The following is a 27,153-nucleotide window of genomic DNA, read 5'->3' as shown; positions in this document are numbered from 1 at the left end:
ATGGGTGAAAGTGTCATTGGCGAAAAAAGGTTCTGTAACTAAATTAGCATTAAAACAACAGTACGTGTTATACTTAAAGCATCTTCTTCTTCTTCTTCAATGAAATGTACCAAAACCACCAGGGGTCGCTTATAGGCACTCAAATGTCTTTCGAATTTGGTTTAGGAAGAGTGACTTAGTGTTTACAGATATTAAATTTTGAGGGAGTGAGTTCCATCGCGGGATGACATGGCTTGTAAAGTGATGTTTTCGAAATGGTTAAGCTAATTGGCCGATAATTTTGTGGTAGGGTGGGATCACCCTTTTTATGGGCTGGGGTGATATATATAAGTTGTGCGCCAGCACTCAGGAACGTCACTTGTGTCTAGACTAGGTGGCGGAGTGGTTAGCACTTTCGCCTCGCAGCAAGAGGAGCTGGGTTCGATTCCAGCTTGTGGCACTAGGTGAAAACTCGGAACAACTTCTTCTGCGTTGAGTTTGCCAGTTCTTTCCCCACTGGTTTAAGGGGTTTTCCCCCGAGCTCTTCGGTTTCCCCTTCCATAAAAACTTGTTGAGGTTAACGGTAACAGTTAGTGTAGGGAACTGTTGGCTCGCGTGGCATACAGGGCTTGCCACCACCCTCCTACGCATTGTAACCCGGCCACCTGAATTAATGGCTTCAAAAGTCGCATGATGACTTAGGCCTAAGGTGGTGCGTCAGAGGTAGCGCAATGTGGTTAGCCGTTTGTTTGAGCAAGTTTGGATGTAAATTGTCCGGCCCTGGGACTTTGTGTGCAGAGACCCCTTCAGCTTCTTGAGAACGTCGAGCTTAGTGATTGTAAATGAGTCGGCCAAGCGGAAAGGCACGCTTTCATTAGAGGAAGATGTATTTGGTTGCTGGAGGGGCGTAAAAACCGAAGCAAAATATGAGTTCAGTGAAGTGGCAATCTCTATATCATCGCTTACCGTTTGTCCATTTACACGAAGAGATTGAACGCCATTTTTCGCTCTTGCGCTTGTCTGGTTATTATGTTACTTATGATAGTGAGCATGGTGTTTTCGACCAACATTCTTTTTGTTATTATGTTACTTATGATAGTGCGCATGGTGTTTCCCACCAACAAAACCTTCTTATTTCTACAAACCCTAATCTAGATTCTAGAGTAATCAAAGCATTTCCTTCAAAATAATAATTTTTCTAACAGAAATAATTTTAGAAATAAGATAACAATTTTTTTTTAAACTTTTATATTAAATTTCTATGACTACAATTACATTGAAATTCTTTCTTTAAAAAATAGAAAGCCAAATTTCAGAAAAAGTACAGCCAGTAAAAAACAGATGGCGCCTGTCGTCGGCGTAGTAAACAAACCGAACTAGAAGAATGGAATTCACGTGTTTGTTCAATCAATCCTTTATCCGGAAACGTTTCTTAATCAGCCGGAAGTAAGAAATATGGAGGTGGAGAGCTCTACGATAAACATAATAAAAGTTCTAACGTTAAAAATAACAAATGAAATTTTAATACATCCTACTAAAACTTCCTAAAAGCCAGTATAGAATATAGAGAACGCTAAAACACCACACTATTATAGTTATATGACAATTGAATGTCAAATTCAAATTGTCTTTCAAAATTATAATACATTTGAATCCGCAACTAATACCATTACGTCATCGTTTATTAAATATTTTAAAACCTACCGCATTGAACGCGCTACAATAATATGATAATATCTACACTCAATGATCCGTTTTTATAGTTCGATAAATATCGGTAAATACCGTTACCAATATCGGATAACCGACTTCGTTAGGTAGCGCCTACTTTTGGAATTAATACGCAACACCCAACATTTTCGCGTCTGTTTTTTGAAATCGAAAAAGTAATATTGTTCGATATAATCCCCGTAGCCTCGTGTGTTTCGTAATGTCCATTGAGGCACTATATAGTCTTACTCGAGGCCACACTTTTAATGTAATACTTGAGGAGGCAGTTCGGTTTCGAATACCCGACACTTTTATTTTTTATCCTTGTAAAGTGGCAATTCTTCGTTGGCAATGGCGGTGATGGGTTTGGAAATTTTGGTTCCAAAACCGCCGTAACTGGCCAAATTGGCCCTGGCGTAAGACGGTAAATATTCGGGTTTGGATATCCTCTTCATTTTCCTGATGCGTCGGACACCGGCTCTCTTGGGCGCATACACGAACGCTTTGGGTTTGGTCTCGTAGACTTCTTCGACGGGATATCCTCTCTTGTAGACGGGCTCCTCGTAAGAGACAGGGCTGGGTGCCACTACGGCTTTCGAATAGACCGCTTCTGGTTGGACGTACGAAGGTTCTCTATACGATTCATACACGGGTACCGCTGCCTGTAATTGAGATAAAAACGCTTACTAAATGGGTTTCAAATTATTTAGTTTCTACCATGGAGAAAAGGGTTGTGCTGTAAATCAATTTTTCTCCATGTTTTTACCACTCGTTTTTTTGGCAAACCTTGTAAGTGGCTCCGATGGGCGAATGTTCCGATTGTATTTTGACGGATGCGGGATCCTGGTTGGAGGTGCCCGGTTCGTTGGTCCTAATCCAGGCCCGGTAGCCTCCCTTGTCCGCCACGTAGTCCACTATCCGGTAGATGCCCCAAGCGTCGGTGTATCCGTACGAGCCCTTCTTGTTGCCCCAGTCGTCCGATTCCTCGTGACGCATTTGGCTGTTGCCCTGGCCGTCCTTGATGTCGTAGCCGAATTTGTAAGCCTGCGGATCCTACACCAGAAGAAATCATTACGGACCATTTTTACCAATTTTTCTCTTTATAATTTTCTAGATTTTTCACGTGATAGTTTCCGATACATCATAATTTATCGAAAGATATTTAAGCGTATAATTAACATGCTCAGAAACGGGTAATCGGAAATACTAAATGAAGCATTTCACTTTTCTCATAGTAGATGGCGAGCGAGTAAATGCGCTTGCGCAGACTATACTAGAATGAATTCAGGTTCGTAAGAATATATTAACTCCAGAGCAAGGCTCTTTTGGCCTTGCTTCAGATATACTAAATCCCACCCTCGTATACTTTGTAACGAAAGATCGTCTGCTTTTAATTTTTCTTCGACCGCCATCTATGTTTCATTTTGTGAGACAATCTTTTGCTACGAAGTATTCGATGGTGGTAATAGAGGCTATTCTTAGGTACCTGAATGCATTCTGGATATTACCATAAGTGTATAATATTATAAATAAGTGTGACACTTCCTATTCTTCACATGTAAAAGTTTTACTGAGAGCTATTTACAAGACAGACAGTGGCGTAGCTAGCATGGGTGACACCCGGGGCAGATATTATGGTGGGCTACTTACTAGTCTCTATAGTTTGTGTTTTCACGGTCGGGTGTCACCTCCAAATCACGCCCAAACGCGGACCGCCCTCCCGCCCCCCCCCCTAGTGACGCCACTGACTGCATCACGGGCTTCGTCGCTGTTTGGCGTCCGCTTGCTAACGCGTCACACGTAGCCTTTGACAGCGCCTCGTTAGGGGGAGATTATCTTCTGGTGATGACGTCACTCCGTTACTAGCTCTCAGTAAAATATTCCCCAAAGTGACAAACTTATAGAATAATATTATAGACTTATGATATTACTGATGTAGTTAATTTTGTACTTCAACTCCATTATGATCCGGAAGAATGCAATCCGCGAAGGTCAAAGGCACAACTAAAAGGACTATTTACATGAAAGGATAGGGTATTTTTAGATGTAATTATTATTTGTTTTAAACACATATGACGCAAGTTCGTTTCTCCCTTATTAAATACACGATCTTTTATTCAATTTTAGCTTGGAAAATTGCGCCATATACGTTTAAAATATTAAGAGTACCGGTAGATTAAAATTTTAACGCAATTTAGCAGACCAAATAGCATGGCGCCCGTGAAACGTGTCTAAAGAGAAGGATAATTTCTATTAACTTGGCGATAAGAAAGTTGAAATAATAAGGCGCGTTTTCCGTCAAAACACTTGGTTGACTCGTTACGCCAGAAGGATTTCTCCATCCGCGAACCGGTGTTCGTCCCCTCGCTACATTTGTTGGCCATAAAAGGCCGAATTCTAACGAAAGACATTTTCCGCGACGAATTTAAATACCAACAATTTTTCAAGCCCAAGTATTCGACCATAATTGATCCGGGTTATTGCATTTTTTTCTCCGCGCGTGAATACATATATCCTTTTAAGTTTTAACAGTGACTTAGTGACTTACAGAGGGGTACTCTTCTACATGGCCGGCCAAGGTCAAAGTGACGGTCAATGAAACAAAAACCAATGTTCGCCACATTTTTAACTGTAAAAAAAATGGAAATTTATTAGCAAATAGAAATATTACTAAGAATACGAATACACTTATACAGAAAAGCTAACATTTTAGGATAGGTTTGACCATATGTAACATAATATCTCATAAGTATGCCATAAAAGCATTTTCGTGAATGAAACCTTGTTCACAGGATATGACGTAAATTACGTCACTTACAACTCCGTGACGAAATACGCGTCATCAACTTTACTGATGGGAAACGGAAGTTAGTGAGAATTCCTCGCGCGTTTCTGGCTTTGCCCGTGTCAAGTTTAGCTCGTGCCTCGCGATCACATGATTTCATTTCCATGGTAACCTTTTCAATAGCGCAAGGATTATAAGCATTTTGGCATTTTTGGGTAAGCTCAATGTATGTTCCGCGTGAAACAAGGTCTCATTGAATTTTTTTCAATGGAAATATTATACAGAGGCATACTTATGAGTAATTATGTTACATATGGTTTGACCCATACATTTATTAGCGTTCACTACGTCATTATTGCTGTCGACAACGTCGTATGTACCTCTATTAAAGGGACTTTCAAGAGACCACTCTCGTCAATTTGAACTACGTAATTCGGTCGACGTTCGTTGTGAAGCCAAAGTTACGACTGAATGACGTATTTCAAACCGACTAGTCCCTTTAATTGAGACGTTAGCACTTCGCAGTCACCAGGGCAAACAGAAAAATATCTAACAAGATAACATTTTCGGTATCTATTTTACTGATGTTTGGACTAACGAGGAGACTACGCGAGGTGATAATCACCGATTTTGTTGAAACTAGGTGGGTACGTAGACCTTATGGCAACAAAAAATTACACCAAGGGAAAAGTTGCAATGGGCATTAGTTTAGGCATGGCAACCGAAAATGTTTTTGACAACACAGTATGTATATTTTCCTATTGAAAATGACATGGGAATCTGAGCACTTCTAAAAAATAATAATAATAATTATAATTAAAATTATTAATTTTGATCAAATTCAAACAACTAAATTCTATTTTATTAATTTTGATCAAATTCAAACAACTAAATTCTATTTTATTAATTTTGATCAAATTCAAACAACTAAATTCTATTTTATTAATTTTGATCAAATTCATTTATTACCGTCGATTTGGCGATTAGTTGGTAAATACAACTTTTTATTTTTATATTTCGCTTTTCTCCATTTTTACCGATTCTGATCAAATTTGATCAAATTGACCAAAATATCATAAAATTAATTTCATTTGTCATTTTTGATCTATTTTTTTGGTTTTGAAAATTTTCACAGGGAAAATATACGTACTGTGTTGTCAAAAACATTTTCGGTTTACATGGCGAAACTAATGTCCATTGCAACTTTTCCCTTGGTGAAACTTCATGTTACCATAAGGTCTACATACCCACCTAGTTTCAACAAAATCGGTGATTATCACCTCGGGTAGTCTCCTCGTAAGTAATACATGACAGTTTCGAATACCCCAAAACGTTTATTATAATCCCTCTACCAGCGAAAAAACGCGTATATCAACACCCAACTTTTTTGCGTCGAAATAGTAATATTGTTTAGAGCTGCGAGGTGGCGGGGCTGACTTTATTTTTTTAAAGATGGCCGCTCCTAGTGATAACTGCGCACATGCGTAGTCACTATTACGATAGAGGGATGGGGATAAAAGTTTGAGCACTTTCTATGGAAATCCAGTGGCAGTGTGGCACTGGGTACAGAAGTTTGCTTTACGCCATTCTAATAAGTCTTTTCAGTTTACATAGAGCCACATAGCGGGAAACGCGAGAAGCTCACAAATTGCTGAATTTTCGTCTACTATAAGCGTATGATTTGCAATTTTTAAGTAAAAATTGACTGTTTTGCAGCCGCTACGTGGCTCTATATTATATGAAAACACTAATTGACAACAACCAAAAATCGGAGCACTGACAAATTGTGAATACAAAGTGACCTAACCTTATTTTCGTTTGAACTGAATAAAAATGGACTAAATATTATTTTAATAAAAACACGGATAAATAATTATATTATGTCTGATATCGCCCGTTCTAATCAACACTCTAGTTCGTAGTCGATTGAATGACCATTCCTCCAAATCAGTGTAATCATCGGAGCACCCATCATGATAGTAATCAAGCCGTAAAAGAAGAATTCCATTTGGGAGCAGCTCTGTCTGATCAAATTCCCCTCCCCCACGGGCCAAAAATCTGCCTCATCAAAAAGAGAATATTCAACTAGAAAGCGAGTCCGAACGGAGAAAGTTGCAGAATTTCTCTCGATTTGACCCACTTTGTAAAAAGAGCGGACAGACGCGGTTGACGGGGGAAAGGAACCTAGTTGGGAGTCTAATAGACGCTTTGGGAGGCTGACAAGGTGGTCTGTCCGCGTCACCCCTTCTCTATAATCGTGAAGATGTGCCAACCGCGCCGAAGAAAGTGTCTATTTGAATTTCTTTTAGTCACGATTGGCTTTTCGGCGTCTTTGCAGCTTGCGGAATTCTACGCTGTTCTCGATTTTTTGGTTTATGGCATAAAGGGGGCCAACACTTCTTGGCCATCTGTAACTGCCTGGTGGGATGATTTTTATGAATGGTCTCTGTATACCTTTATAGATATTTCTATCATATATTTTATTCAGAGAAAGTTTGCCTAGATTCCTAGGTACTGGAAAATGAGTTCAATCAAAAGTATATAGGAAATAAGGTCTGGTCCTATTTTAGCTTCCACTAACAAGGAGAGTACCCGAGGTGTTTATTGCCGATTTTGTTCAAAGTCGGGCGAAATGTTACCTATGAGATATGAAATTTCCCAAAAGGAGACGTAGCACTACTCATTCGATTTGCCCGGCAACCGAAAATGTTTTTGACCACTTAAACCAAAAATAAGATTTTTTCCTTATTTTACCCCAAAAATGTTCGAATTTACCCATACTTGATGAAATTCACCTAAATGTGGTCCAAATTACCCATGTCGTGAATTTCATTTTTTTTAAATTGTCGTAGAAACCAAGAAAATCCCATGCTTTTTTAAATGGATATTTTTTGTTTTAAGTGGTCAAAAACCTTTTCGTTTGCTATGACAAATCGAATGGATAGTGCAACGTCTCCTTTTGGGAATTTCATATCTCATATAGGTCTACATCACACCCAACTTTGAACTAAATCGGCAATAAACACCTCGGGTACTCTCCTTGTAAGATTTTAAAATTAACTCAAGAGCACGCGACTCAAATAACTAATAAAAATGCTCTATTTTAAAAGGGACTATGAACTAAATTGAAAAATTATCTGGTAATACGACTTATTCTAAGGCAACCATAGCCAATCACCCCTAGCTTCTGTTAACCCTGGTGGCAGCAATGTGAAATGCCTTGATCTACCAGAAATATGGAAGTAATGTTAAACACTCACAAGTTTAGTTTTGTCTTACAAAAACTGGAAAAGAAGTGAACTACTTTTCACGGCGGCCAAATAAATTTTATGATAAAAATACCGCTAATAAATATACCCTCCCCTCTCCCTTCGAACATCTCGTCGCGCTAACCGGTCCAAGTCCCAAACTTTCTCCCTCCATTTACTTTTAGTTAAATGCGGTATCTGTTTTCCCATTTGTTGACGTTTGTGAAGTTTTCCTGGTCCATAGTAATGTCGTACGTGAGTTAACAGTAAATATTTATCGCATTATTTAGTCAACATATCGAGGATTAACTGGAACTTGAAAATAGTTCAAAACAGCAAATAGGAGGAACATCAAAATAAAAGAATGCATTCGGGTGCGACTTATAAAACATCGATCAAACTATGGGGGAGGTATTTCAAAGCACTTCAGAATTTGGGAGAAGCAATTTTAAAATAGGTTATTGAAAATTATGGGGAACGATATTCAGTTCAAAATCTGAGACAGCAATTTCAAAATATCGAAGTGGAATTTGAAAACATGGGGACGAAATTCAAAATAGTTCAAAATCTGGGATAGAAATTTCAAAATAATTCATTGAAAATTATGGGGGAAAGAGAACGCGAACTTCAAAATAGTTTAAAATTTGGAATAGCAGGTTTGAAACACAGTAGATAAATTTAAAAATATTTCGAAATATGGAGGAGCAATTTCAAAATATTGAAAAGCAATTTCCAAATATTTCAAAATATGGAGTAGCAATTTCAAAATATGGAGAAGCAATTTCAAAATATTTCAAAATATGGAGGAGCAATTTCCAAATATTTCAAAATATGTAGTAGCAATTTCAAAATATGGAGGAGCAATTTCCAAATATTGAGAAGCAATTTCAAAATATTTCAAAATATGGAGGAGCAATTTCCAAATATTTCAAAATATGTAGTAGCAATTTCAAAATATGGAGGAGCAATTTCCAAATATTTCAAAATATGTAGTAGCAATTTCAAAATATGGAGAAGCAATTTCAAAATATTTCAAAATATGGAGAAGCAATTTCAAAATATTTCAAAATATGGAGGAGCAATTTCCAAATATTTCAAAATATGTAGTAGCAATTTCAAAATATGGAGAAGCAATTTCAAAATATTTCAAAATGTCGGAAGGAATTTAAAATATTATATTTAAAAAAAGCAAAATATGAAATGGCATCAGACCGTTAAAAATGTAATTAAGTTAAAACTTAATTAATTAATTAACGGTATAAAATTATATAACATTGTAATCAAACTCCTAAAAACGAAATAAAATAGCCTCTTGATAATCACTCTTAATAATAAGGTTAACGGGTAAATTCCATCCTCTCGTAATACAATACATAAAATGCCGTCACATTTCAAGAACGAAAAGCGAGGGGTGCAGCGAACGTAATTTACACAAATCACAAGTTAACAATCAACTAACTCACCCACTTCGAAATTGGTTCGCGAAAATATTCCTCAAATCAGGCCATATTTCGCCGTCATCACAAACACTACTTATTACATCGCATCTCGTCGGCTTCGGAGAGACATTGGCAAATTATGTTTTCACCGTTTCATTCGGGGATCACGTCCAAATGATGTGATCCCATTTCTGGCTCTCTACCTCCGTTCTCCAGGACGGAAACTCGCCGTTTGAAAGTTTTCCTTCGAGTTCTTCTCCCGTCCCCCATTCCTTTCCCCCATCTACCTAAGACAGGTAAATTATGTTCATTGAAGAATCGGGTATTCGTTGGGTCATTTGCATATATTTTGCTCCTTCATATTTTAACGATTTTAGCCTCCCCCCCTCATTCCATTATTAAATACTCAAATAGGCCTTGGTAATAAAATTAATCCTTGAGATGAAAAATATTTGACAAATACCCTAAATATCAAAAGTCAAAATTTAAGCCAGATATTCCAACAGTAGACCGGTTTCGCCCTTTTGGGGCTCATCAGTACTGTGTAGGAACTCCGGCTTTACTCGGAAATCTGCCGATATCAGTAAAACTAATAAACTAATATTTTAACGTTGGAATTCAACGGAAGCCCGAGCGTAAAAGATGTCTGCTGAATAGCGACCGCCATGCAATCATTGGTGAAGAATTTCACTATAAATTGCAATGGACTGCTCACATATAGGGCACTCTGAATGTTTATAAATACCCTAAACTTAATTTTTGTAAACAGTTTTACGGACTTGGGTAGGTCAGTATTTTTATTTAGTGGAAAATTAGTATTTTACGCCAATTCTCAGGATTCTTTTAAACAAGTGCAAATACAATATTTTGTTTTTAATTGATTTTTAAATAGACACGTACAATTGTAAATTGTTTTTTAAACGTTATTTCGTAGTGGATTGCGTCACAATTTGTGATTACTTTAAAATCTATGTAAACACTCTTTCGTTTATCTGTCTGTCTGTCTGTTGTTTGTTTGTTTTGTACAAGGCTTCAGCTCTTAACCAACTATGCCAAACTTAGTATTCGACCTCACGGTAATTTAAAGAAGGTTTTTTAAAGGTAACCAACTTAGGATATCATACCGGTATCCCTTGATACTTTCTATTAACGGATACAGCGAGTTTCAAATCTCCTCTAAAAGGTAATTTTGTTTATCTTTGGTAACATATCGGTAACATATTTTAGGTCACAGGGTCAGTTAATTGGATATTGATAACCTATTTTAATCTTTTGTTGAAAATAAGAGCCAGTTTTATGTCGAGTATTCAAAATCTGTTTATCTTCACTCCGAATGAATGAAGTTAAAATATAGCACTTGTACAAAAAACTTTACAATAAATACACGAATCAAAGCAAATACTAATTAGAATTTATAATTATTATTATGGTTATTACCTTGTTTACTATTATTTAAAAATAAATAAAAACTAATCGCGAATATTTCAAAACTATAGAAATCATTAACCAGCAACACTTACTTTAGCATTTAAAACTCTCTAACAATTCAGCTAATATAAATTAAATTTCCATATTTTTAAATTTGCAAGGAATTTATATTATTTAAAAATATAGCCCAAATTAATTAAAAATAATTGAATAATTTTCAACGAATGTTTAATCGTTCCTGCTCTCTCTAACAATTCAGCTAATATAAATTACATTTTAATATTTTTTATATTTGCAAGGCATTTAAATAATTTAAAACTGTACCCTAAATTATTTAAAAAATAATTAATTAATTAATTAACTAAAAAAGATAATAATTTTTTACGTAAATGAGTGTTTAATATTTCCCGCTTGAACAAGTATATAATATCTAGATGCGCGTCTCCATTGACGTCGGTGGATGCTACAGGCCGAATCTAGTTTTTCCAGCGAGCAAACTTGACCTCGTGGTTGCGTCGATCACGATTTTTTCTGTTTGTATTATAATAATCAGCTTCTACGAGTGAAGGGAAGATACGCGCAAGCTCATCTTCAACATTTTGAAACCTTTTTTTTCACCGAAATTTATTCCAGAAAATCCCTCTTTAAACAACCTTGTTTGAAAAATATGACGCTATGAAATATGTGGATCTCAATCGTTCGAGAGAGAATAGCTGTAATTTACGGGATGGATCCGAATTTCAACGGGCGACGTTTATTTGGCATTGTTTTCAGTTCCGTCGAATGTGTCTAACCAGTTTTGTAAGAAATCATTTATTTTATGGACGAAATTCCCTCGGAAATCCCTTAAATTTGTGTAGTAAAAACGCTTGATCGACTAGCATCTTTTCACGAGCTTTTGATTTCACTGGCCGATAATGATCAAAATATAAACGAACTTTTCAAATTGTCACGTACCTTTATGATATTTTTTAAAGCAAATACTTAATATTAAAATATTACGAACCTTACAATTAGTAATTCACTTTAATATATATTCCTAGAGATCAGCGATTGAATAAGAAATTATGCAATTATTTATTTTTATTCATAACCGACAATTATCCAAAAAATATCAGAAAAACCCATTATTTTTGCATGTTAAATCGTTCTTTATTCGTATAAAATGTTCATAAATAAACAGGTAACCAAAATATTTATGATTAATCGAAATTTGGCCGGTTAATTTATTTGTTCCGCCGATCTCTATATATTTCTCAAACATATCAGAAGTATATTAAACCAAATACCAAAAATTTATTTATTTACACTTATGGAGAATTACAATGTTAAGATAATCCACGTTATTATTATAATTATTAGTTGATTTTGTTGAAGGGGTGGGAGCAACGCTCAGAATCGTCCCAACAGTTGAAATAATTCCATTCTTGCAAATATTTATCAATTAAATATTACGAAAAGTAATTAACTATAAAATATATTATCCAAACACCTTAAAAACAATATAAACTAATTTTTTCCATATGTAGGTACCCTTAAAGCTTTTCAAACCAAAAAATTATTAATCAAACTTTACAATTAGCATTCACTATAAGAAAAATTCCCAAACACATTATAAACTTACTCTTCCCATAGGTAGGTATACCTTATAAATTTAAAAAAACCTTGGGTATATCCACTATAAATCCCCAAACATATTAGAACAATGTATACCAAATCCTCCCCATCACTTAAGTATGCTTTTAATACCACCCTACAAAATTTCGTAATTGATAAAAAATGCTTTGAAAAAAACTTCTAAATCAAAACATGGTTTTAATAAGGTAAAAACCGTATATAATTAGGTTAAAAATTTAAAACAATATCTGGTAATTTCTTCAATGTTTTTCGGTTACTTCGTGGTTTAATAGCGTACACGATTCCTCCATTAAGTGAATTTACAACCGAAATTAATCAAAGAAAAACAAATTTTCATTTTTTTCGGGTATTTTCTTCCCAGTAATTTTAATTCCTCAGTATAACACGTAAAAAAATATTAAGCCATCATTTTTGAGGGGTAGTCAAAGTGAAAACATTTATACAATCGAGTATAAAAATTACGGTATAATCAATTTTAACCTCTAGGCGTACCTTTGTGTAGTGTTATATTGTAAAGCTCTTTGTAATATCAGGCCAAGGATCTTTGCGCGGATAAATCAATTTCTAGCCGGGAACGATTTCAATATTAATTATCTCGTCATAAAGGGAATATATTTGAAATATCGAAACGTACGATCTATTGTTGTAATCTTACGGAATATTCGAATAATTTATTTTTACCCATTTTCAATTGTTCGAAATTTGTCCGGTAATTTCGTATCAATTTATCAAGGTTGATTTTTTATACAAATTAATTTAATTTTAAATTACGTAAGCCGGCTTTCTTTTATTGTTTAGTTTTAATTTCTCAATTTAAATCGAAAAGTAGTGTTTAAAATTCGTGATATATTTATCACGATTTTCTAATTTTAACGGAATTTTGAGTGAAAATTATCGTCACGAATTCACAGATATTTCGCGTTTGAGACTGAGTTTAAAATAGTTTTACACGAAACGTTTTAAACGCATATTGATTTTATTCAATTTTAGAAAAATGTCGAAATGGTTGTACGATTTAAAAAAAACAGAATAACTTAAAAATATTTTTGAGATTGAAATCTCTGAAAAACGCCTAAATCAAATTCACGACACACTTTTGGTTTTTGAGTACTTTCGACTGAACATCACTTAAAAATAAAATTGTAATTTATCTTTCCATTTTCCACTAAATATAATTACGCTTTTACATTTTCCACAACCATCAACGATATTTTTCTCCTTGTAAATGTTACCCATTAAGTTTTACCCAATATTTTTTTCATCTTTCCTAATTCCGACGATGGGTATGGATGGCTACAGCCCTAATCAGATATTTGGCCCACATATTTTGCATAAAATCATTAAAAGAGAGAAGACACTTAAAACCTTGCCAACTGAGCCATTAACAGCGCTAACGAAATTTTGTTTTGAAGATCGGAGATTTTTCCATATTCGTGAACAGAATTTTCACGCGCGCTTTAAAATTTATGTCCTTACTCCTCGCCGCAGCAAAGATCATTAACTTTTTCTTCTAATATTCGTGACAAGAGCTCTGTATACAGATCATAATTCCACGCGAGATACACAGGGTGATTCTCAAGTTACACCTATTTGAATACGTATAGTGTTACAAATGTATTTTTTCAGTAAAACTCTGTTCTATCAAGAATTTTAAACTCTTGTATTTATATATACTTCGGGGGAAAATGACTATGTAGAGACGATCCGTGGGCACCATGTTCTACTTTTCCCCGTCATGAGACGTAAGGTTAAGGAACTAATCAGATATAGGGACCACTTTTCCACGTCACGAGAGGAGGGTGGAGTCATGAGACGTAAGGTGAAGGAACCAATCAGATACAGGGACCACTTTTCCACGTCACGAGAAGAGGGTGGAGTCATGAGACGTAAGGCTAAGGAACCAATCAGATACAGAGACGATTTGATTGACTATTAAGGGACGAGGTATACTATCAGACTGGATTGCAGGATAACCCATAAATTCTTCTGAGTATACTTATTCTTTTGGTTCATAACGTTACTTCACCCTTTAAATAAATTTAATAACCAAAATAATTTAACTTTCATAATTTTTTTTAAGATAATAAATGTTTGCACGAAGTTATAATAGAATCTTGCAGAAACTATGGCATGATGCGGCTTCCGGTATACCCGATTGTTGTTTTTAGTTTAAATAAGAAAAAAATAAACTTTAAAAGCGAATCTATACCACTAATATTTCAAAAGGCGGTTTTATCCGTATTGTTTTGCCGTTCAAACGGCCCTAAAACGCGGCTAAAAACCCGGAAATATTATTGTATTAAAATCATCTATTCGCTCGTGTTTTAGCTTTAAATAAGCAAAACGTATTTTCTGGAGCGGTCAGCTAGCCAGAAAAAAAATAGCGAATAAAGGAAAAAATATATATATTCAACATCATTATTTTGGTATGTAAGCGCACGCCAGATGAAGGTGTGGATAATACCATCCCATTACGTTAATTCAAAGGAAACTGAAAAGTGACCGTAGAAAAATTAAAGTCGATTTTTTTATTTTTTGCTAATGTTCAACCAATAATTTATTTTCTACTAAGGGATAAAAAAAATTCAACAGATTTCATAATATATATTTTTATTTAAAAGTTGTGGGTCAATTGCGTTGTGGTTTTGGTAGTAATAAAAACACTCTGATCGTCTTATAATAATGCGATTATCGGACTAAGGGTGTTATTTTGTATAACATTATAACGCCCTTTTTCGACGCTAGGTGGTGTCTGCTTTTGTAGAAAATTATTAAATACGGTATACACTTGACCAAGATAAAATCATTTCGATTGTTAAGTTTAAAAGCGAGAGTTACTTTAATTAGCTTCTATTAATAATATGGGCGAAACAATGAGTTGGTAAATTGCTTGTGATTTCTTCCGGTATTCGTACATGTTGAATATTGAACAATTTGGGGGCCGTACAGAAATTTGTATCTTGTATGATCACTCCTTTACATCGGTGTACAAGCCTTGGCTTTGACTGTATTACGCTGGTTACGCAACTAATTCCAAATTAAGTATAACCAAAGGGTAGTGTACAGATTTTTCTTAAGTAATTAGAAAAACACAAATATTTGACTTAAATTAAACAACCCAAATATTTGACTTAAATTAAACAACCCAAATATTTGACTTAAATTAAACAACTCAAATATTTAACTTAAATTAAACAACTCAAATATTGAATTTAAATTAAACAACACAGATATTTAACTTAAATTAAACAACCCAAATATTTGATATAACTTAAACAACCCAAATATTTGATTTAACTTAAACAACCCAAATATTTGACTTAAATTAAACAACCCAAATATTTGATATAACTTAAACAACCCAAGTATTTGACTTAAATTAAACAATACAGATATTTGACTTAAATTAAACAATACAGATATTTGACTTAAATTAAACAACACAGATATTTGACTTAAATTAAACAACACAGATATTTGACTAAAGTTAAACAACACCTAACTTTGTCTTAAATTAAAATACACAAAAATAAATAACTTAAGTTAAAAAACACAACTTTAGCCTAAGTTAAAAACATCAAAATTTAAATAAGATCCCATTCGTCTGGCAACACTGCGTGTATTTGATTACAATTGCGAGGGTGTAAGAATAATTATAAAACAAAGTTACGAATACTTTCACCAAATTCAAATAAATGGCGTCAAGGTTTCGATTGAATAATACTGTTTAACCCGGCAACTTATACTATTGAATGAACAGATCAAAAGCCTATTGGGGACAAACTCGATTACGAGTAGAGCCACTCGTAGAAAAAAAAAGAAATTAAACTTGGCACTAATAATCAGCGCGATAACAAAGAGTTTTTGGGGATTAAAAACCTTGAATATTGTATAATCTACAAAATTTTACATTAGTGGAATATTTAAAAATATACGTACAAAAACGCCTTGACCAATATAAGGGTGACATTCCTTACTCCCGATATATAATAGTTTTTAAAATAATATTTACATATTTTTTTAGAATTTATTGTCAAATTCCCCGCCCACCATCTTCGAAGTGTACTTTCTCATATCGTCCATGTCCAAAGCTCAAATAAAGGGAAACAAAGAATATTTATTTTATGGGTGTATAGATGTTTCCACTGACCTATATATTACCCCCCCCCCCCCTATAGGGGAAATGGGGCACTTGAAACGAAAATTAAGAGGTTTCTTGATATTTTTGATTATATTTAATTTTCTAGAATACCGCTTGGCGAGTGGTACCGAACAGATAAATTTAAATATAAATTTAAATATAAATATTATTCCAGGTTTCTTGGCAGCATCGGGATGAATTTGTTCTTTTTTCTCATATCGCTTACCCTTATTTCAAAAATCAGGTATCTCAATAAAGTTTTGAAATGTAGCAATACGCAGTGCTTTTTAACAAAAGTAAAAAAATCGATTACTTTGAACCAATATGGGTACTATTTTCCATATTTTTACCAGTAATGAAAGCTGAAATTTTTCTTTGAAAAACGCCAAAAAAGGGCAATTTTGCTTAAGTAGAGTTACCTGATTTTGGAACTAAGGTAGAGATAATATTTAATTTTTGTGATAAATATTATCTACGATTGTTTTCTGCTATAAATCAAATATTTTTTTAAAATTCGATTTGAATCAAAATAATTAAAGGATTCAGTCTAGATTTTAGTAACAAAATTTTCGACTAAACGATGCAGTTCAATTTTTAAAAAATGGTGCATCCCTTTAAATCCCCGAATTTATGAAAATATAAAAATAAATCAAATAATGTCAATTTAATAAAGACTTAAATAAACCCGAGTTTTGGCGGAGGGGAAAATCTTTTTTTTTACAGAGTGTCCTAATAATCATGATTTAATCATTTTTAATCTTTGTACAGCCAAAGCTACAGATTTAATTTTAATCTAATCATTTTTTAATCATACGAAGGTTTCCTAATAATCATTGGAGTGAGTTGCCCCTGGTTTTAGGCTATCGAAGAAAGCAAATCATCAATATTAGCTAGTCAAGATAAAATACATTAAATGTAAAAAGTCCATAAAATGAACAGATCACTTAAAATAAGCAAATACAATATTTATTTTAATTTTAAGAAATGACAACTAAATGTTTTCTTTCATTTCACCCGGAAGTCGAAGTTAGATTTTAATATTGTCTAATGTGTTTATTTTCCGTTTAAAATGCTACAAGTAAAAATCTCATACATTCGCCCTAACCACGTGTAAATAATATGTTAATCATAAAACAAAGGTGTATTATACAATGGCATAAAACACCACCTGTAAATTATATTCAAAATAACACCCTTCCTTTTTTTACTGATACCTAAGTAACGATTTCTATTTTTAATTCAGCCGGAAAAATATTACAAATAGGTATTCTTACGATATTAATAATCGAAATTACTAGGCTATTGTTTCATTTTTGTTTTGGTCTCGCGTATCAAAATGATCCGGAAATAAACACAGGGTCCTCTTAATTTTTTTTGTTCTTGATTAAACGAAGCTTATTAGTTTAATTATAAACCGGGAGAATGGACATACTGTTTTCACTACTTTGGTTTCGCACTTCCAGTGAGCTCTGCGTATATAATAACGTTTTTTTTTTTATTTTCAGGGATAATGAGGTGATTATTAATATTCCTTTAATTAACTTACTTTCGTCTGTGGTTTCCTTTGGGCTATTTATTATTATAATTACGTTTTTTTTAAATGAAGGAATTAAAACTTAGAAAGTGTCATAAGAGATAATATAATGGACAACAAAATCCAAAGTGACCTTTAAAATTATTGCGATTTTAAATTATTATATTTATTTTATCAGGGCTGCCGCAATTGTTTCAAATTCAGTTGCCCTGACTTTTCCCTGTATTCCTTGACCATTTTTAGAGATTTTACCTAACCTATTAAAGGCCAAAATTAACCAAAATTAATTTTATATTTTATTTTATCAGAAGTTTATGAATTTTACTTCTATTTAAGTATAAAGAAAATAAATAATTTTAAGAAAATTTATCACAGAACTATAGTTAAATTACTTTCATAAATATTTCAAGATAAATTGAAATTAATTCCTTGCGTTACCTCTGACATTTTACAAATTCTTAAAATTTCCCAATTTTGCAAATTCTTTTTATTTTTAGGGATTTGTGTGCACTAAGATCACGTACTGTGTTGTCCGCCGTCGCCGCCGCCGATACCGCCGCCTAATCTGACATAACGCTTCAACCATAAGGTTTCGAAAGGTCATTGATATTTCAATCGATAGAAAAAATCAGATCCTCAATAGCCCAATATTTATTTTTGCCCAAGTTGGTAATTTGCACAATTAATGATTTTAGTAGATTTTTAACTTAAAATGTACCTTCACCTTTTTTAAATTAAGACCGACTTGTTTGAAAATTATATAGTATAAATCATTTCTGAACTACTTATTCCGTTGCATTTAGAAATTTTAATTTTAATTCGCAGGACCCAACATTCAACTTACGCACTATTGTGATATTTGAATATCATACCATCTTAGAACTCCAAAAAACGTTTGCGTTTCGCTACCTTATTTTCAAAATCAAGTAACTCGAAAAATTTTGTTTGTCTAAATCCTAATTGAAATTACCGTATTCTCGTTTCGCTACCTTATTTCCAAAACCAGGTAACTCCAAAAATTATTTTTCTCAAATAATTCCTTTTGGGTTTATTACGTACAAGATTATTCGTAATTGGTTCAAATTTAAATTTAATACTTTAAATATATTTAATACACCGGAGGATTGTGTGTATTTAAATGTCCTCCAATTTCCCGCTTTTCCCTATAATGTGGCAACCCTGTTCATTATATTCCTTTAATCGTATTGGAATTTTTAAAATAATATAAGTCGTCTGGTAGCACCGCGAGTAACCCCTTTAGCTCTGAAACGTGACTTCGAAATCGATCGATTTTTAAATTACACTTGGACACCTATCTCATTATATATACGTCTCATCAAATTTAAATATATTTCCCATCTCATTTGATTCCCACATTATCGTAAAAACCCAATTCTCCAAAATGCCAATAATTCGGAAAAGTATAAAGGCTAACAACACACAATGGTTGTCGAAGAGATTTTTATTACCTCATTTTCCAGATTAAAGCAAAATGAGACGCCGACAAAAAAGAAATAAAACCAGAATCGCGACTATCAGTCTCCGAGAAACAGGGAACTTTGTGATAATAAAATGGTTTGCCTTTGGCTCGATTAAAATGCCACAGGCTCACCTTCGTCCAAAAAAGAATTCACTCTCCCATTATCAATTGAACGGGTGAATCTTCCGCTTTGGGCGCTGTTCCATTATTTATATTCTTATTTCTTATTCTTTGAGACTTTAATTAAAGCTGTTAACGGTTCTTCTCGAGGAAAGAAAATTTCGAATAAAATGAAAGGGATAAAATCAAACCGCGAATTTTCTTCATTGGATGGGCGTGTGAATTTAGGTTTTGTATTCATTCTCACCAGTCAACATCTTTTTATGGTTATTTGGGGGACTTGATTAAATGTTATAGATAAAATTTATGGCTTAACTTATTTTTTTTTTAAATTATTAAATCTAAAAACGTTTAAATTATAGAGAAAGTGTATCGCATTTTCAAACGTTAAATTGATTTGAATCTGGAGGGGATTCGCCTAAAGCTGCCGCGGTATTAGATAGAAGATGACACTAACCTCATTTTGGTTTAAATTATATGGTAATGAAATGTATTATTTATGTAATTTCTCATGGGAATTGTTTCAAGCGGTTTTTTTTTGGTCATTGTAAAAGAAACATTCGCGGGGACTTTGAACTTATATACAATTTTGGGTTTGAAATCGTTCACAAAATTATAGGTTTTTTTCGAAGCCTGGCTAATAATATTTCTTTAGATTTATTATTACGGTTGGCTTGAAATGGTACAAAAGCTTTACCCCAATAAAAGGTATAATTTCTTCAGCCACAAGGACATCTTAATTTGATACTATTTTCCTCCGCGTAATGAACCGATTTACATCTTTCCTCCGTAGAGCAGATTCCACAGACACTTCTTTGATTTTAATTACTGAGTTAAGAACAATTAGTCACTTATGGCAATCAAAACTCCATTGTTTCAGAGCCTGAAATTCCACTTTCTAAATTTACTTAGCACCGAGTGAATCCAGACGTACATTTCTACTCCATATCGCGTATTTCCCCGCTTTCTTTTCGTACGGCTAACTAAGCTTGTTAAAGCTTTAGTACAATACGTCACGGTGTTCCAACAATCATTTCAAGCCGTTTAACTATACTCGGGGTATTTTGAAATATTATTTAGTGTTTTTAATTGTAATCGCCAAACAGGGCTCCTTTATCGCGCGCCAGTAGCTAGGTATACTTTCTACCCAAGATCAAGATCAAAGTAATTTGCCGCTAGGAAATACGAAGATAATTGCCCGATTAAGAAAAAAAGACATTAAACGAACCCATTTATAATTCCCCTTTTGGGGTAAAATTATACGAATTTTGAATCGTTCGTTTTTAATGCTTTTTTATTTTAAAATGTACCCGGAGGTAATGTTTTCTTAAAGTTGATACAATTTTCAAAAGATGGATAAAAGATACACACTTATTCGAGGTTAATATACTATAATTACATTGTAACTAGCTATAAGGGTTTGTTGACGTCACCAAGAGTTTTTTTTTACATCATTCCGAGAAAAAGACTGTTTCATTGATAGTCCCACATTTTATAGTTTTAAATAAGTATGTCATTTTTATGCTATAAACATTTTATTCCCAAAAGATAATATACTCGGTTAATGACGGATTAAAATTTTGATAGGTTTTAAAAATAAATATAAAATATAACTTTTTTTAAATACAATCTAAATAACGCGTACTATTTCCTGAAAATTATAAACCTTTTAAGAAAATAATCTTTGTAGTAAGTGTCGCGTGTTCTAAATTATATATAATTTTTACCCAGATAAATATATTTTTAAATTTTCTCTAGAAAATAAATTATAATTACCTTTAGGGGAATGGATACGTTTACGTGTGAACTTTTTAACCTTTTATGACAGACCCAATTTATTGACAAGCGACGTATATTGTTAGCTTTCTATAAAAAACGCTAGTTTTTAAATAAAATTTTTTTAAATATCAATTTGAGAACACTTCCTCGATTGAGAATGACTCGAAAGAAAAATTGTGGAATTTTTTTCGTAAAACGTTTAAATTACTTGGGCAAAGCTTTCTCTTTAGAGTTATAGATTTTTATAAATAGCAGCCGACTAAAATGATATTCAATGATTATTTATGTCTTTGAAAATCGTGCGAGAGGGAAAGCCAGGTATTTAACGTTCTCTTTTAAGGCGCGGGTTTGGAATTCATCGGACCGTGAATGGACGTTCAAATGACCGTTTGGAAAACGAAAAACACCTCCGGGATGTGTTTGAACCGAATTAAAACACTGACACGAGCGGTTTTTTTCTCATCTTATTTTTAACCATACGGGCTGAGCACGTGGTGTTCATTTGGAAATTAATAAGGTTTGTGATATGGTTTACGATAACGAGCTATGTTTTGACGGATTTAACTTAGGCGGGGTTTCCTATAAAGTATCCTTTTATAGAGCTAAATTTGTGACTTTTCGAGCGCTGTTTCCGCTATTTGGATTCGAGGTGATTTTGATTTGAAGTAAATTAGTTTTTGATTTTGCAATTAATTTTGATTGCAATTTTTATTCGGCCAATTTAATTTCAAATAAATAAATTTCGACATGGTTTCCGATTTATATAAAATTGATTTTACAGTGTTCAAAAATTGAAATTTGTGATCTGAAGTTTCAGATTAATCGAATATAAAATTTCGGGTTGACGTTTTTAATTAAATTCTGGAAATCAAATTTGAGATAGACAGAGTTTATGTTAAACAAAAATCAAATTTGAAACAGAGTTATTAATTTTCAAATAAAATTTGAGGTAGGGCTCGATTAATCAAAAACGTAATTTGATATTGTGTTAAATTAATCGAAAATAAAATTTTTAGAGAGAGTTTGCTCCAAAATAAAATTTGAGATGGGGTTATTAATCGAAAACCAAATTTGAGATCGTCCAAATAATCTAAAACCAAATTTAAGAGAGGCTTATTAATCCAGAATTAATATAAATAAAATGAAATTTCTTAAATCAAGAAATAATATTTTAGCTGAGATTTTACGTAAAATGTTCTTAATGAACTTTTATGAAGGAAAAATTCCCGGATGATGTACTCTGTATAATTACAGCCAAAGCAATATAGCTTCCAGACGGGAGGCTATATTACATCGTCTCCAGTGCACCTCACAGACAATAATTTCTTTATTTTTATTTCCCATTTAAAATATTACGTCGTTTAATGTTTGATGCGGAAAAATTGACATAAATTACTTTTACTGTTGACTCTATCCACCCCTTTCGTTAAAAACTGGAGTATTCACGAGCCGAAAGGCGTTTTTGATGATCGTGTACTATCTAGGCATAATTATTCAAATGAAAAAAAAAACGTAAATAAAATTCAGAGCACGAGACTGTATATCTTTTATATCAATTAAACACTAACCCCGGAGTTACAAAACTACCTTCTAATAAAAATTAGCATAATTTCTTTGATTTTTAATTTTAATAGCCGTATAACAAAACACAATTTACTTGTATTATATGGGCTTATGTGTTCTACAAAGCTAAATATTACAAATATTCTGTTAAAAAGCTCACGGTAGCGCATTCCAGTAATTATACGATAATCATATGAAAAGAAACTAAATCCCACGGCATCTAAGAAAAGGTAGACATTTTTGACAAGTCACCTAATGATGACATTCCAACAAAGGCGTTGTCTACAAAAAATACATACTCTTGATGATGTAAATATATGCAGTTAGGGCTACGTTCTTTGACAGAATGCATACCACAGTAATTTACTTACTTTATGAACTAAAGCTTGACTTTGACAAAATTCATACTATCTGAACGAAAATTCACGTAAAATCAAATGTTTCTGTAAAACCTCAGATTTAATATATTTGGACTTTTTCTCAAATAAATAAATTGTTTAGTGTTGTTAATTTTCCGGATAAATAAAATGCGGTAAATTTTCCGCAAATCGGAAAAATAAACAATTGATACATAAATTACTTTTTAAGGGTTTTTAATGTTTTTAACTTTATATCGATATAAAATGTCTAATATCACATTACTTTTGTATCTAATCCGCAGTCTGTATATAAGTCGGCAACGGCTTTACAGATGTTTATTGTTCAAATAAATAAATCAGTAAACATACTACAAAACATGAATAGTGTTACATTGTTAATCAGTTTAAAGCTAGTCTAGAGGTTTAGTTTTACTTTTAGATTCGAAAAAATGAGCCGAAAATGCAGCTTTATTTAAATTTGCAAACAATATATTAGATTATATGACTTACTTTCTATATGACTTAATATTACTAGAACTATATTAGACTAATCAGGGAATGCAATCTTTTTTTATTTTTGTTTGGAAAAATACGGGAAATTGTTTATAAGCAAATATCGATTGAATAACCGTAATATAATTCTTTCTAGCGAGATGGACGAGTCAGTTGTCTATTTCAACCACCGCCAAAGCTTCAATTCGCAAATGTTTTGTTTAATAAAAATCTTGCTACTATTTGCGAAAGGCGGAATGAAATCTTAGACTAAACTAGAAATGCTAAACTCCCATCAAAATAAACGAAACTTTAGAAGTAATTTCATGGAACCGTGTGAGTCACCTGGCGGAAGCATTGGGTTCCCGGTATATAGTTTGGGAACCACTGCGGGAAAGACTGGTTTTGACCAAATTCCTATTATTCAAAAATAATTAAGTTAATCTAAACAGTGAAGAATTGATTTGAAAAATAAATATTACACCACGGCAATTCTGTTAATCAATGCAGTAAAGAAGTGCTTTGACAAAATAAATATTATGCCACGGTAATTCTATTAATCTATGCAGTAAAAAAGGGCTTTGACCAAATAAATATTACACCACGCCAATTCGGTTAATCTATGCAGTAAAGAAGTGCTCTGTCAAAATAAATATTACACCACCTTATTTAAATTTTGCAGAAAAGTCAGGCGTTGACAGAATTTCGGATGTTTTTCCGGTACTTTAAACGCATTCAAAAATCGATTGTTGACAACGCTGATCGAACATGTTCGTTTGAGGTGATCGAAAGGTGATTAACCCTTTCCGTATCGGCCGTTAAAGTCGGCAAATCATCGAAGCTTGAAAAATGGCAGCACTTCTAATACTAATAGGCTGTTGGCGGTTGGGCTAAGAGTTTATTAGATTTCGATCGCGGGTCGGTTTCGAAGCCACTAGACCAAATGTTTAATTGAATTAAATGACCTCCGCATTTCCGTATTCGAAACCTCTTTATTATTTCGTGATGGCCAGAGTAAACATTCTATTGTTATATGTTGAGTTAATGTTCACGTTTCGAGACCTTATATCTGGATTGTTTTGCTCAATAATAAGCGCCCATTAAAAGGCTGTTTAAGGCCGATAAGGCCGTTCAAAATATGATTAACTATAGGATTCTAATTCATTTTCATTTCGAACATACACTCTCTAACGTAATTCGTGTCATTATTTAGTAATTAATAAATTAATTTTCACGCTTTTTAACATGATAAATATAGGTATAAAACACAAATTGCAGATTGGCAAATATTTCTCCACTCACAAGGAGAGTACCCGAGGTGTTTATTGCCGATTTTCTTCAAAGTCGGGCGTAATGTAGACCTATATGAGATATGAAATTTCCCAAAAGGAGACGTTGTACTACCCATTCGATTTGCCATGGCAATCGAAAATGTTTTTGACCACTTAAAACAAAAAAAAAATTGAAAATCACGAAATGGTTAATTTGGACCACATTTAGTTAAAGTTCATCAAGCTTGGGTAAATTGGAACATTTTTGGTGTAAAATTGTAACAATTTTTGTTTTAAGTGGTCAAAAACATTTTCGGTTGCCATGGCAAATCGAATGGGTAGTTCAACGTCTCCTTTTGGGAAATTTCATATCTCATATAGGTCTACATTATGCCGGACTTTGAACAAAACCGGCAATAAACAACTCGGGTACTCTCCTTGTCAGTGGCTTTTGGGAGGCTTGGAAGAAAAGTAAATCCTTATGTTATGGAGGAGCCTCCCCCCCCCCCCACCACTGTGTACGCCACTGCCTTCACAGCCAATGTATATGACGTTTTTACAATCGAGCGACGTCATAACTGTAAATATAGTGATTACCATAAACGGGGAATAAATGTGTCATATTGCGGCTGTCCCATGGCAAAACCATTTAACCAACACGATCGTAATTTTGAGATATTTGACTTTTTAAAAACCGAAGTTATAAGATTTTAACGTGGTTTTTAATGCGAAAATTATAAAATCCAAAACCATTTTTTAAGTCATAAATAGTAAAATATTTATGACTTTTACCTGAAACTTTTACAGTACTTTTGTACATGCCTTAGTAATACTAATGCGTAAAAATCTAATTTTTCAAAAATTTGGTGGTTAAAAGGTTTTGCAGCCGATTGTGTCTTAAAAGGCGCTAGCACAAATTAATTATGTCTTGTTCAACTTGTTAAAAAGTTCCACGCGCTCCTTGATATTTTAGCGTAAAAGTCTCGCGCATTTTTATTATTTTAGGGATCTCGCGCGAAATCGAGCGAGCCATTTTATACTAAAATATCAAGACGCACGTGAAACGTTTTAACAAGTTGAATAAGTCATAAATAGAGTTTATGCTAGCTATATTTCTTCGAAATTTGAGGGGTTTTCCGAAATCCGGTACTGTAGGTTTCGTGACTAAATTTGTTAATAATAATAATAATAATAATCAGCTAGGCTAATACCCAAGGCACCACCTTAGGCCTAAGTCATCATGCGACTTTTAAAGCCCTTAATTCAGGTGGCCGGGTTACAATGCGTAGGAGGGTGGTGGCAAGCCCTGCATGCCACGCGTTCGAGCCAACAGCTCCCTACACTAACTATTACCGTTAACCTCAACAAGTTTTTGTGGAAGGGGAAACCGAAGATCTCGGGGGAAAACCCCTTAAACCAGTGGGGAGAGAACTTGCAAACTCAACGCAGAAGGAGTTGTTCCGAGTTTTCACCCAGTGCCACAAGCTGGGATCGAACCCAGCTCCTCTTGCTGCGAGGCGAAAGTGCTAACCACTCCACCACCCCACACATAATATTAATCTATTCGACTTATCACCATTTTTATAAATTTCAAAAACCGCTATGCATTTATCAATACCGGTTACATTATTCTCCAATAATCACACGCTAGAAAATATTTTGTGAAATTTAACCAGTTTCCGTCAAATTTCTGAGTTCCTTATACCCTAAAACCTGAATAACCTTCGATGACACCACGTCCCATTCAAACGTAACGCATCCTTTTCACGAAACCCACCAAATTACACTTATTATGTAATGGTATTGAAAAAAAAACTTACCCGTAAAATCATTCTGTAATATTTATAATTTATTCCAAAATTTACGTCGATGTTACGTACTTGAAACCGGTCTGCGAATTAAAACAACCACACGATACCAGGAGACCTCAACATACGCGCCTTCACCCACTGAGACACCGAGACAAAATGAAAGTTCTTTTTACAACCCGCGGGACGAAAAACTCGAAAAGGTAATTCACGGTCTCCCGCGTATACAAATCGGTATTTTGTCTGCTCCACAAATCGCTCTTCTGGAATAAAGGGCTATAGTTAAATAAATTAACAAAATGGTATCTTTGTCGTCGTACCGAGATATACCCCATGACCCCAAACACACTTCGAGGTATGTGGGTTAAGCGTGGATTCG

At 33.7% G+C, this 27,153-nt stretch overlaps 1 protein-coding gene across 2 annotated transcripts; it reads right to left on the bottom strand.

Moving 5' to 3' along the window:
- Window positions 1-1,250: 1,250 nt before the first annotated feature.
- LOC149949386 (uncharacterized) lies at window positions 1,251-27,045 on the bottom strand. Of its 2 annotated transcripts, none has more exons than XM_090169196.1 (4): window positions 26,787-27,045; window positions 4,238-4,318; window positions 2,476-2,742; window positions 1,251-2,351 (listed from the first exon to the last, which is right to left on the bottom strand). In XM_090169196.1, exons 1-4 carry the CDS (start codon window positions 26,796-26,798, stop codon window positions 2,001-2,003), a joined length of 711 nt encoding a protein of 236 aa, XP_090025322.1. In that variant the 5' UTR covers window positions 26,799-27,045; the 3' UTR covers window positions 1,251-2,000. The 2 variants fall into 2 exon arrangements, with proteins under 2 accessions (XP_090025322.1, XP_090025323.1); XM_090169197.1 differs by having other exon boundaries at window positions 26,847-27,045.
- Between the last annotated feature and the right edge of the window lie 108 nt (window positions 27,046-27,153).

This window comes from Leiobunum rupestre, chromosome 3 (assembly GCF_980474605.1).
Source record: "Leiobunum rupestre chromosome 3, qqLeiRupe1.1.hap1, whole genome shotgun sequence".
Taxonomy (NCBI): Eukaryota; Metazoa; Arthropoda; class Arachnida; order Opiliones; family Sclerosomatidae; genus Leiobunum; species Leiobunum rupestre.
The sequence above is the reverse complement of the archived record's forward strand: the minus strand, read 5'-3'. Positions and strand labels throughout refer to the sequence as shown.